The 13,481-nt window shown below is 44.1% G+C and overlaps 2 protein-coding genes across 2 annotated transcripts in view; one reads left to right on the plus strand and one right to left on the minus strand.

The window, feature by feature from the left end:
• The window catches only part of LOC147010914 (cytoplasmic FMR1-interacting protein 1 homolog), a 48,986-nt gene extending 41,999 nt beyond the window's left edge, over positions 1 to 6,987 (plus strand). The window contains exons 9-14 of the mRNA XM_085859018.1: positions 22 to 152; positions 464 to 536; positions 800 to 894; positions 2,013 to 2,251; positions 2,338 to 2,485; positions 2,694 to 6,987. Of these exons, the coding sequence (XP_085715144.1) occupies positions 22 to 152; positions 464 to 536; positions 800 to 894; positions 2,013 to 2,251; positions 2,338 to 2,485; positions 2,694 to 2,858 (851 nt within the window). The 3' untranslated portion in view covers positions 2,859 to 6,987. The remainder of the gene's footprint in view (positions 1 to 21; positions 153 to 463; positions 537 to 799; positions 895 to 2,012; positions 2,252 to 2,337; positions 2,486 to 2,693) is intronic.
• Positions 6,202 to 13,481, minus strand: part of LOC147010915 (uncharacterized) — a 30,195-nt gene continuing 22,915 nt past the window's right edge. The window contains exons 3-4 of the mRNA XM_085858872.1: positions 10,459 to 13,069; positions 6,202 to 9,412 (exon numbers count right to left, since the gene is read on the minus strand). Coding sequence (XP_085714998.1) covers positions 8,956 to 9,412; positions 10,459 to 13,069 — 3,068 coding nt within the window. The 3' untranslated portion in view covers positions 6,202 to 8,955. The remainder of the gene's footprint in view (positions 9,413 to 10,458; positions 13,070 to 13,481) is intronic.

Genomic DNA, 13,481 nt, shown 5'->3' on the forward strand with positions numbered 1-13,481 from the left:
GCGATGTTGACTCCCTTCCAGGAATCCTCGAGTTCTTCCACCATCAGCTCAAGGACATTGTGGAGTATGCTGAGCTGAAGACCGACGTGTTTCAGAGTTTACGGGAGGTCGGAAACGCAATCCTGGTCTGTATGCTCATCGAGCAGAGCCTGGTAGGTCAAGTTTTGATTTGTTTTTGGTTACTTAGGTTGGTAAGGGTGGTGAAACACTTCGCTAATTGATTGGTCAAAGTAAATTGAATTGACCCAAATATTTTTCACATATATGTATATATATATATATATATATATATATATATATATATATATATATATATATATATATATATATATATATATATATATATATATATATATATATATATATTTTTTTTTTTTTAATTGATAATTGCAATTGGGGAAAATATTTTTTGTACCAAATCGATTCCAGGAAATTAACTCTTTGCCCCCCATTTCCCCTGTAGTCTCAGGAGGAAGTGTGTGACCTCCTACATGCTGCTCCATTCCAGAACATCCTGCCTCGTATCCACATCAAAGGTTTGCATGCACAGGCATTTGCTTTGCTTGTTGGTTTATTTACCAGCTTTGTCAGTGAAATATGCTTAGTTTGAACCCCATCTCCTCACCCTCCCCATGCGTGTGGAGAGTTCACACAGTTCGTACACAGTTTGAGAATTTTTGCCTTCTCCATTAGTGAAGTCTATGACGAGGGAGGTTTCTCTCTCTTATTTCTAATTCAGAGATATTAATTATTTAAATTGCATTACAAGTGGAATGGATGCTTTGCCATGTATGGGCAGAGGGGGAGAAGCTGGAGGCGAAAATGAAACGGTTGGAGCAGAAGTATACTCTACTGCACCTCATTCCCCTTGTGGAGAAGTTGGGGACACCCCAGGTGTGGCTTTGGTGGGACTTGTGGGTGTTTATTTTGATTGAATGATGGGGGAATTTTTTTTTTAATCCAGATGTGACTACCTTTCTGAAGAGAGATGTACTCGTGGAGGAAGCACATCTCCGTTCATGTGGATTTTCTCTCATGATGTCTGCAGACACATCTTGTGTTACTTTAACCATCTCGGTGGATGTACTGGCCATGTAATGTATGGACAATAGCAGCTGGTTGGGTGTAGCTGTGTGGGGTTTTAATTTCATTTTGTGAAAGTGGTGTTTTAAGTGGCTGGTGTTGATTGTTCCAAATGGTGACAATTTTAAGTGGGAGATTTTTCGTCTTTCTCCACACTTTGATTTATGATTTATAAATAAATGATGAGACGGGACAATTTTGAGGAAAACTGCACGTCGTGGCGAGCAAAATCATGCTTTTTATAAAACGTTGAGAACATTAGGGAAGAAAAATCATATTCTCCTCCTTGGACTTGATTGTTATGGGCAGACATTGGAGGAAAGTCTCTTGTTTTTATTTTTTTATTTTTTTATTTTTGTCTCCACAGCCGAAGGTGCAGCATTGTTTTTGGGTTGTCCATCCGCCTGTTCACGCACAGCAGATTTTTGTTCCCGTGATAACTTGTGAACCGCTGAAGGGATTTTAACCAATCTTGGTACAAGCATGTACAATGATGTAAAGATGAAGTGATTATATTGTGGATTCAAAAGGTCGAAGGTCTATGGTGGTGTGATCTTTGAAAATCTTTGTTACCGTGATAACTTGTGAACCACAGAAGGGATTTCTACCAAACTTAGTACAAGTATGGACTGGGATACAAAGAAAAACCAACTCGATTTTGGGGTCAACAGGTCAAAGGTCATGTGCCCTTTAAAAATCATTTTGTAGATTATAACTTGAGTTGGAAGCATCTGACATTTGATCTCTTTTACTTATTCTCGCGCTGTCATGTGACATTTAATTACGATCAAACGTAACATTGGTTTGACATCTAGCATGGACAAAAGCATATCCATCGACACATTCACATCAAATTATAATTTCAAGCTTCTTGAAGTTTTGAAGTATTCCTCCTTTCGACATACTTTTGCATTGTTTTTCTTTTCCAGCAAATTGCAATTGCACGGGAGGGGGACTTGCTGACCAAGGAGCGTTTGTGCTGCGGCCTTTCCATGTTCGAAGTGATCTTGGTGCAAGTGCGCAGTTACCTTGACGATCCTATCTGGCATGGCCCACCTGCTGCAAATGGGGTCATGCATCTGGAAGAATGCTGCGAGTTCCAGCGCTTGTGGAGCGCCATGCAGTTTGTGTACTGTATCCCTGTCGGCAGCAACGAATTCACGACAGAGTGAGTGAACGCCCTTGTTTCTGCTGTGACCTTTGCTTGTAGCTCTCTTAAAAGAACCATATGTGACGCTGGTTTATTTGCCACAGGCAGTGCTTTGGGGATGGCCTGCACTGGGCTGGTTGTGCAATCATGGCACTGCTGGGCCAGCAGAGACGCTTTGACCTGTTGGACTTTTGCTACCACCTACTCAAGGTTCAACAGCAAGATGGCAAAGATGAAGTAATCAAGAGCGTGGTAAGGTGGCGGCATAGTGTCATTTGACATCCGATAGCTTCATAATTTATAAGAAAGACTATTTGTTAAAGAACAACATAATGGTCTCCGACTGCATGATTGCATGAGCACCTTCATATCAATAAGTGTGTGCATCAGTATGTATGGGTTTAGAGGTGTTGGTGTCCAGGGTAAAGGAGGTGATGGCCCTTTGTTTTTCCACCGTCAGCCCCTCAAGCGCATGGTGGATCGTATCCGCAAATACCAAATGCTGAACAAAGAGATTTTTGCCACCCTCAACAAGCACCTGAGGGGTTCTGATATGGAAACTGCCGACATCGAGCAAGTGCGGTGCTTCCAGCCTCCGATCCACCACTCCCTTACTACCAGTTAGGCTCAACCACAACCTTCTTTTGTCACTCATGCACTTGTAGCGCCACCGGCTTCCTTCCAAAGCCGCGGCAATCGAAGGAGCCATCATTCAAATGGCACGACTGCTTAATTGACAGTTTGATAATTTCATTCACTCGGAATGAAATTGACCTTGAAATCCTTTGAGTGAAATTCACCATTCATTCACTCATTCTTCTGCCAGTCAGTCATTTAAGGAAAAGGAATGTGATTTGGTCAAATTACATGATTTTGTGTATCGTATGTTAGTATGTCGCATTAATAAGAGTATTCATGTGCTAACAAAAGCTTTAATCCTATAGTTTGAGCATCAGTTTGGTCACGGCATAAAATTTTTGTCATTTTACAAGTTTATTCACACAAAGAAGAGTCTCCCACTGCATGATTGTCCAAGCAGTCAAATAGATTACACCATCTTGAGGTTTCTCGTTTTCATGGAAAATGTTTGAAGTGTTGAAATGGAATTTTAGAATATTTTTAACTACGTATTAAACTGGTGCATAGATGCTAAAATCCATCCTGCAGTAATAATGATAATAATAATATTTTGCTAAAACTATGCATTGCAGTTGGATGAAAATCGATGGATTCATCCTTTACACGTGATATATGCAAATTGGGTTGGGATTTGTGCCTTGGATGGTTTATACCTGTTCCGTCGCTAACTTTGTCCGTCTTTCGCAATCAGAAGGAGAAACAAAAAGAAAACAAACCATCAGCCTGTCTGAATCATTTTGGCTCAAAATGATTTTGGACAAACTTATCCGGGACGTGGCAATTTTTCTGCCAAAATTACCGGGCTGGATCCGAGAGGAGTTTTTGACACCAAGTTACGGGCCTACTTTTGAGCCAGTATTCCTGATATATTATCGGTTTGTTCTTGGATGAAGGGGAGCAGGATAGTTTTGGGCAAGTGCTGAATATTCAATTTTGATCTCTCACAACACACAGTTAGCTCCCTCTCCTGTACTTACTCGCTCTGTGGTTTGTTTTAACATACTGTATTTCCTCCAATAAGTGCCCCCCCCCCACCCACCGGAAGAAAAGGTTGAAAAAAATTAACATTCATGGGATTTATTGGAGGAAATACGTTATTTGCTGTCCAGCGGATGAGTTAGTTTTTACATCTTTTGGTTAATTTGATGATTTCTGAAGCTGGGGATCCTTCCTGCTGTCTGTTGGGTCACCGAAATAGGTGACGCTTGTTGTCAGTAATTCTATCTGTTTGTTTGGATGTTTGTTCGTTTGTCATCAGCATAATTGGTAGTAAACGTGGGCCGATTTTGACCAAACTCGGGTGGTAGGTACATCTTATGACCTTGTGCTTCGGAAATTGTGATGGTTGCTAGGGACGCTTTGGTTCCCCAGCAACAACCGAAAAACCTTCAAAATCGGTACCGTTCACGCGACATCAATTCCGAAAGCCATTATCCCACGTAGGGTTATGAAATTTGGTAGGAATTATCTACAAGTGATGCTCTATCAAATATATTCCGGTTTTTGTGATAAATGGAATACTTTACCCGCAGCGCCACCTACAATTAGGGTATGCGCAAAAATCGGTGAAAATTGAAGGCCCCCTAGCGACCAGGTGAGTGCATCGATACGAATGAAACTTTGCAGGTTCATGGTACTCAATGAGTACTACAACTTTGCCTCAGGACATATTGACCGATTTCGCTTTGGTCAAGGGTCAAAGGTCAATTCGTGCAAAAATCGATAATATGCGAGAGCTGGAGGTGCCTTCGCACCAAATGCTACTCCTCCTTGGGTTATGGTCGGATGGTCATGCAAATTCACACTAATCATCTCGAATACATTGTACACAAACCATCGAGCCGGATTTTCGATTTAGATATTTGTTCACCCACAGCACCCCTTCGAACTTTGGGGATTTCCGATTTCAAACCGCATTTTCGGTACTTTTCATTCAAATGGATACCGAGTAGTTATCAGTAGATGGAACTGGATGAGATTTGATATGCATAATCTTAAGGTGATTCCCTATCCGCTATATGACATACATTTTGCTCTATGTCTTATAGTTTCCATGCTCGGCAACCCATCGGCGCCTACTGGCTTGTCTGTCTGTCTGTCTGTCTGACTGTCTGTGTCTCTCGCTCTGGCTGTCTGTCTTTATTGGAAACACACACACAAGATGTGCGTAAATGAGTAAATTCGACTGAGGTGTATGCAATTGCATATACAATACATGATTATAGAAAGTTCAAATGAATACCTTGTACAGTACGTGGTATGTGAGGAATTTGTCTTGTGGCGCTTTTGTTTTACAAAGAGCGTGCACGACACCTCGTTTTCATGCTCCCATACAGTTTATCAAGGTATTACTGTGGAATGTTCCAAATATCCTGGAGCACTTTCCACAATACATTCAAGGTTTTTGTTTGCCATTTGACTCTCATTGCCCTTGTAACACTATTTGGCCTCGATGATGATTCCTATCAGGACTTTGTGCATCCTGATAAGTGTTCTATCGGTCTCTTCAAGTTTGACATAGTTTGTCACCACATTGCACACGGGAAATTGTCATGTTGGAAGCCCGCCCTGTCCATTGAGGTGTGTTCCTTTGGGGCATGGATGCCAATCCTACCTGCAGTCATGCTAGTTTAGATTTTATGTAAATCTCTGACATCCTTGATTGATATTCAGCCTCACAGTTGCATGGATCCAGCCCCATGCTTCACGTTAACTGTCGGACACTGACATACCACTCCCCAATCTGTGTTCAAATAAAGTCGAACTGTTGACGATTGCCAAACATTTCAATCTTGGATTCATCTGTAAAGACCACCTTTTTCCTTGTTTGGTCATCCCACTTTCATTTCTGCTGTGCATTTACACTTTTTTTTTGAGGGGGGGGGGGAGCATTGCTGCTCCTCACCAAAGGGCTTCGGGTAGCTACCCAGCCATTGAGACCATTTTGTGCTGATAACCATGTTACTGTTCTTGAAGAAATGTCAACCCCCGTACTTTCAGTGAGGTCATTCAGAAGATCTCTACTGTATCGTCGTCTTATCACATAGAGAACATACCCTGAGTTAACATCACTTTTGGAGACTTTGGGATTTCTTTCTCGCCGTGTGTTTTATCAACAATGTCAGGTTTATGTATCTTTCTTGGATTCTTGCATATGACACCTGCTGAAACCGGGAGTGGGACTGCAACCTACCCCATGGAGTAGCCTTCACAAGCTCATCCTTTGATTTCTACACACTTGTCACGTGATATTTCATTCACCACACTACAATTAGGTCACGAGTTATTTGCAACCCTGGTGTGTGTGTGTGTGTGTGTGTGTGTGTGTGTGTGTGTGTGTGTGTGTGTGTGTGTGTGTGTGTGTGTGTGTGTGTGTGTGTGTGTGTGTGTGTGTGTGTGTGTGTGTGTGTGTGTGTGTGTGTGTGTGTGTTAAAACTTGAGCAGCCATCTTAATACAAAGAGAAATAGGAGTGGGAGTAATTTAACATGGCTTCGGGTAGTAATTCAAACAAACGTCGTTTGAATGAATGTAAATTCCAGAAAGCGTACCAAGAGTCTTAAATAGTTGCTTTTTAGCTAAAAAAAACCTTTTGTTATTTTTTTTTTTTTGCTGTAAACAATCGGAAGTTCCTCGTTTGTACCATTTTCTGTATTTTTATTATTTTATTATTTTTCTGTGCAGTCTTTGGATAACCTTTAAGTATCAACCTGCTGTGGCTTTACTTGACACTCCTCTGACAGAGTGCATTCATATCCTGAGACTTGGATCTCACGCAATTAGTTTGTCAGTTTTATCCTTGTTTAACTCGGCAGTTTTTCCTTCTTGTAAGATTCTCGTGCTCTGAACCTTTTCCATTTAGCCTCATTCTCATTTGCATTCATGTTTGCCTAAAAATATGTAAAAGCATACAATTGTGTTTGACCAGACTTGCGATGAGAATTTACGAGGCTTTAAGTTTGACGGTCATTTTTCAACAGGATTCCAATGCACGATGACAAATCAAATGCTGTTATAACAAAATTGACACAAACCCTGTATTTTATTAACCAAGCATTGTATTTTTAATCAATTATACTGTAACCAAGTTTGTTACAAGTAAAAGTTTTTAAATGGGTTGATTGGTGTTGTGCAAATGTTGATTTTATTGTGAAATTTAAACCTTATTTTGAAACCCAAAGACTGGAAAGAAAAAAAAAAACCTGCTTGTGGTGGTTAAACTGAGCATGTTCATACACGGGCTACCATTACTAATATTGATTTACATGTCAAGAATTTTACGCGCTTATCGCTTTCCCAAGGAATGTATTGCGTTGGAGGAGGAGGAGATTGGGACCATACTCTGTGCACAGCGTTGGTGCTGCCTAAGCAGTCTCCTTGGCTATTGGGCACAATCCTGGACGGGTCGCCACTCCGACACAGTATACCAGCATGCTGGCACTCATTTTGCCGACCTCGGAAGGATGACAGGCCGAGTAAACCCCACCTGGTATAAATTCAACAGCTGAGCGGGATTTGAACTCATGACCCTTGGATCCCAAGCCCACCACCCCAACCATTAAGCCAACACCAGGCATGTGCATTGGAGGCACAACCCTAATCTAAGTAATCGCAAAGATTAAAGCAGAATGCAGATTTTATTTTATTGAAAACTGTGGGAACACCGAGGAAAAAAAAAAAAAAAAAACCACAGGATAAAGAACCCGATGGGTGACGCACTTATCCTAATGTAAGAATGTGCTGACATCCACTTGATTTGCTTTATGGTAACACACCTACATGGAAGAAGAGTGAGACAGAAGGAAAGAGAGAAAATAAGAAGATGGGAGGTGAATGAGGTCAGGCCTTTCCTCAGCCCAGGGTGCCGTGAGATAGCTGCAGTCCAGCGAGCAGACTTTTTCTGCTACACACATGTATACAGTCCAACAGGAGAGAGGCCTGGAGGCCAGCTGATTGAAGACTCAGAGAGCCACCAGAGAAGAAGAGGAACCAGAACAAAAGTGATCGTGCTTTGTGCTTCTGAAGGCTCTGGTGTGTGATGTCGCTCTGATTGCTCATTGGAGCTGGCTACCGTCGGGCACGGCACGTGATCTCTCGAGCCCAGTCAAGGTCCAGCTCTCGAGTTCCATTACATCACAAGACCCCTGCTTGCCATGCTGGCGTAATAAGGTGAATGGGGAGGGGGTGGGGGATTTGAGGAAATGAAAGGGCAATTGCTAATTGGGGTAATTACAAGATAACTGCTCGAAATACATGTTAAATAATGAATTAACTCCTTATCCTTGAGGCATTTTCATTGCACTAACCCTCCCCCCCCTTTTTTCTCTCTCTCAGACGGCCTAGTGTTTCGTTTCAACAGGGGGGAGGGGCACAGAACAAAACCAACAAACTGTTATTTGCCAATCCCATAAAAATTGGCATTGTAAATGCAATCCGTGTACCTCTTCTGACATAGTACAAGCAACCCCCCCCCCCCCCCAGAAAAAAAAACAAGGCTTGCTTGCCATCACCTTTCAGTTGATGGCCTTTGTAATTATATTGGCCACCTTGCACATGATTTATATTTGTCTACATTATGTACACACACACACACACACACACACACACACACACACACACACACACACACACACACACACACACACACACACACACACACACACACACCCAAACCCAACCCCATCTTTGGTCATTGTGGCCTTCCAACTGTTGCAGCATGCTGGTAGCCTGGGCTGTGGTTGTGCACTGTTTTTGATTGATCTCCAAAATTTAACTCCCAAGTAAAATGGTTGATTTGGGAAAGGTTAATGGAGTTAATAAAGATCATGGATCAGGATTGGGGATGACAAGAGATTTTATACAGCCCTTGCTTTTGAAGCCAATGAGGGAAGAAAGAGATAGAAGAGACTTTGCAAGATCGTTCCATGGATGAGAAGTGAGGAAGAAAGGAAGAGTTCCAGTTAAAACCAATTCACAATTCGAGTTCAAAACAAACCAAGCCTTCAATCCCAGCATTCGTGGCATGATCAAAAAAAATGATGGTATGAAAAGATAACCCTATAATTGTGGGTTACACACGTCTCCGTCACAAGCACAAACTCACAATGAGGCAGTAAATACAAGCCCTGTTGAGATGACCTGCGTTATACACGCAGTACATTTGATAGTTTTCACCATTGCTTCGAGCAAAATCCAATTCTCTGGGAGACATCCTGCATTCTATCGTCTCAGAATCTGAGGTGCTTTTCACATTGATGTAGAGTGTGTGGGTATCTGTCGAGTTCTTGCTCGTTTGGAAAGTCACCAAAAAGTCAAATGGTTGATCACCTTCTCGGGTGTCATTTACCCAAACGACCTTGAGAGGCTGAGGTTCTGGGCCTGATTCTTGCCATCGCTGCAGGTAGGCCCAAACAAAACGCTTGCCCCAATCTTCTGCGTTATTGATGTCCTGAGTGGAGGACACAACCGTATTGATGAAATCGACTTCCGTTTTGTAGTCTTTCAAAAACAGCAACCTGCTGAACACGTTTGTCCATTCCTCCCTGCAAAAGGAGTGAAAGGAAATTATAGCAACTGGTATAAATACCAAATCTATTGAAGCATTTTACTGATTATGTATCATATGGACACTTTTTCGGCAGTTGAACCATCGGTATATCCAGCGAGAGGAGTGTGGAGCACACGAGTCCAACGGAGACCATAACGTAATAAAATTGACCCAATTTCCAGAATATGATGGCCCCGAGGTACGGACACTCATCTCTTTGCTGTCTCGCATGGGTTTGAATCTTGTCCCAGCTATAAACTGTCATAACGGTGTTTCACAGGCAGAGTGATTCTTCAATATGTGGCCCGTCCATCAGATGGGCGTAAAGTAGACGTCCTATCTGTGGGCATTAGTTGGTAGACGTTCTACATCCCACGGTGACTCATGAAGGGTATGCAAGTTATCACCAGTGCCATGGACAAATTTTCCAAAATTCCTGCCTTCACCTCACATTCCCCCTGTCCCATGGCTGGTGTTAGCTTAGAGATTAGAGTGTTGGGCTTGGGATCCAAGGGTCCTGAGTTCAAATCCCGCTCAGCTGTTGAATTTATACCAGGTGGGGTTAACTCGGCCTGTCATCCTTCTGAGGTTGGCAAAATCAGTGCCATCATGCTGGTATACTGTGTCGGAGTGGCGACCCGTCCAGCATTGTGTCCAATAGCCAAAGAGACTGCTTAAGCAGGACCAACGCTCTGCACAGAGTATGGTCTCAATATCCTCCTCCTCCTCCTCCTCCTCCCCTGTCCCAAGGGAACGAAGTTCAAGGGGAATACTACGCCCCTCAGTTGGACATGCGGATTCATCGTACGAGTAGTATGATTGGAACAAGTTCAGAATTTTTGATTGTCAGAGGGTGTGAGGGATTGATTTTTTTTATCTGCAGGGGGACATAATTCTGACAATTTTTGTAAGATGCACCAGATGTTCTGCAGGACAACCCCATCCTCAATCTGCAAATGTATATCTTCAAGTGTAATCAGAAAAATGAAAAAGATAATACAAAGAATAATTCAATTATTTATTCATTTAAATGGGACTCACGTGATCTCAACTTCCTTCCTTCTGATGTGCAATCCAGAAGCAGTTTTGTACGTAGAGGGCACAGCATCTGCTTCTCCCAACCCAGCAGCAGTTTTATGCATGGAGGGCACAGCATTCGCTTCTCCCAACCCAGCAGCAGTTTTGTACGTAAAGGGCACTGCATCCGCTTCTCCTAACCCAGCAACATTATTGTGCATGGAGGGCACAGCATCTGCTCCTGCCAATCCAGCAGCAGTTTTATGCATGGAGGGCACAGCAGCTGCTTCTCCCAATCTAGCAGCAGTTTTGTTCGTCAAGGGCACAGCATCCGCTTCTGCCAATCCAGCAACAGTTTTATGCATTGAGGGCACAGCATCCGCTTCTCCCAACCCAGAAACATTATTGTGCGTGGAGGGCACAGCATCCGCTCCTGCCAATCCAGCAGCAGTTTTATGCATGGAGGGCACAGCAGCTGCTTCTCCCAATCCAGCAGCAGTTTTGTACGTCGAGGGCACAGCATCCGCTTCTCCCAACCCAGCAGCAGTTTTGTACGTAGAGGGCACAGCATCTGCTTCTAACCCAGCTACAGTTTTATGCATGGAGGACACAGCATCTGCTTCTCCCAACCCAGCAGCAGTTTTGTACCAAGAAGGCACAGCATCCGCTTCTCCTAACCCAGCAGCAGTTTTGTACGTAGAGGGCACAGCATCTGCTTCTCCAAATCCAGCAGCAGTTTTGTACGTAGAGGGCACAGCATCCGCAAAGGGCACAGCATCTGCTTCTCCCAATCCAGCAGCAGTTTTGTACGTAGATGGCACAGCATCCACTTCTGCCAATCCAGCAACAGTTTTATGCATGGAGGGCACAGCATCCGCTTCTCCTAACCTAGCAACAGTTTTATGCATTGAGGGCACAGCATCCGCTTCTCCCAACCCAGAAACATTATTGTGCGTGGAGGGCACAGCATCCGCTCCTGCCAATCCAGCAGCAGTTTTATGCATGGAGGGCACAGCAGCTGCTTCTCCCAATCCAGCAGCAGTTTTGTACGTCGAGGGCACAGCATCCGCTTCTCCCAACCCAGCAGCAGTTTTGTACGTAGAGGGCACAGCATCTGCTTCTAACCCAGCTACAGTTTTATGCATGGAGGACACAGCATCTGCTTCTCCCAACCCAGCAGCAGTTTTGTACCAAGAAGGCACAGCATCCGCTTCTCCTAACCCAGCAGCAGTTTTGTACGTAGAGGGCACAGCATCTGCTTCTCCAAATCCAGCAGCAGTTTTGTACGTAGAGGGCACAGCATCCGCAAAGGGCACAGCATCTGCTTCTCCCAATCCAGCAGCAGTTTTGTACGTAGATGGCACAGCATCCACTTCTGCCAATCCAGCAACAGTTTTATGCATGGAGGGCACAGCATCCGCTTCTCCTAACCTAGCAACAGTTTTATGCATTGAGGGCACAGCATCCGCTTCTCCCAACCCAGAAACATTATTGTGCGTGGAGGGCACAGCATCCGCTCCTGCCAATCCAGCAGCAGTTTTATGCATGGAGGGCACAGCAGCTGCTTCTCCCAATCCAGCAGCAGTTTTGTACGTCGAGGGCACAGCATCCGCTTCTCCCAACCCAGCAGCAGTTTTGTACGTAGAGGGCACAGCATCTGCTTCTAACCCAGCTACAGTTTTATGCATGGAGGACACAGCATCTGCTTCTCCCAACCCAGCAGCAGTTTTGTACCAAGAAGGCACAGCATCCGCTTCTCCTAACCCAGCAGCAGTTTTGTACGTAGAGGGCACAGCATCTGCTTCTCCAAATCCAGCAGCAGTTTTGTACGTAGAGGGCACAGCATCCGCAAAGGGCACAGCATCTGCTTCTCCCAATCCAGCAGCAGTTTTGTACGTAGATGGCACAGCATCCCCTTCTGCCAATCCAGCAACAGTTTTATGCATGGAGAGCACAGCATCCGCTTCTCCCAACCCAGCAGCAGTTTTGTACGTAGAGGGCACTGCATCCGCTTCTCCTAACCCAGCAACATTATTGTGCGTGGAGGGCACAGCATCTGCTCCTGCCAATCCAGCAGCAGTTTTATGCATGGGGGGCACAGCAGCTGCTTCTCCCAATCCAGCAGCAGTTTTGTTCGTCGAGGCCACAGCATCCACTTCTGCCAATCCAGAAACAGTTTTATACATGGAGGGCACAGCACCTGCTTCTCCCAACCCAGCAACATTATTGTGCATGGAGGGCACAGCATCTGCTCCTGCCAATCCAACAGCAGTTTTATGCATGGAGGGCACAGCAGCTGCTTCTCCCAATCCAACAGCAGTTTTGTACGTGGAGGGCACAGCAGCTGCTTCTCCCAATCCAGCAGCAGTTTTGTACGTGGAGGGCACAGCAGCTGCTTCTCCCAATCCAGCAGCAGTTTTGTACGTGGAGGGCACAGCAGCTGCTTGTCCCAATCCAGCAGCAGTTTTGTACATGGAGGGCACAGCAGCTGCTTCTCCCAATCCAGCAGCAGTTTTGTAGGTAGAGGGCATAGCATCCACATCTGCCAATCCAGCAACAACAACACCACCACTGCAAAATCTTTCACCATTTGTAGGAATCATGTACTTCTTGACATCATTGGGCTGGGTTTGCACTACAAAATGGTCAAATGAGGGATGAATTAGGAAATTCATATTTGGGTAAGATTTGTAGTCTTGCTATCATTTCTAGGAAATGAAAATGATTTCCCATTCCAATTATAACTGTGAACAACCACATTTATTTTGTCCATGTTTTCTATGGCACAGGAAAGAGCTTGTTAGTCGATAAATATTATGTTTTTCGTGTGAGGAACAAAAGCATGAGACAGTTGCAAACACTTCTTAACAGGAAGGTGAACATTATGTGTGCATCACAGTTGCCATTTCTCTAAAGGGGTACTTGGAACGATATTGCAGCAAGTGTGTGTGCGTGCGTGCGTGCGTGCATGCATGCGTGCACTATTAAAATTGTAGTTTTGCGAGAGGAGAATAAGGCTATTGGATTTCCGGAAGGCAAAAGGAAGG

This window comes from Eptatretus burgeri, chromosome 16 (genome assembly GCF_056783735.1).
Source record: "Eptatretus burgeri isolate ZD-2024b chromosome 16, Ebu_testis_v1, whole genome shotgun sequence".
Classification (NCBI taxonomy): domain Eukaryota; kingdom Metazoa; phylum Chordata; class Myxini; order Myxiniformes; family Myxinidae; genus Eptatretus; species Eptatretus burgeri.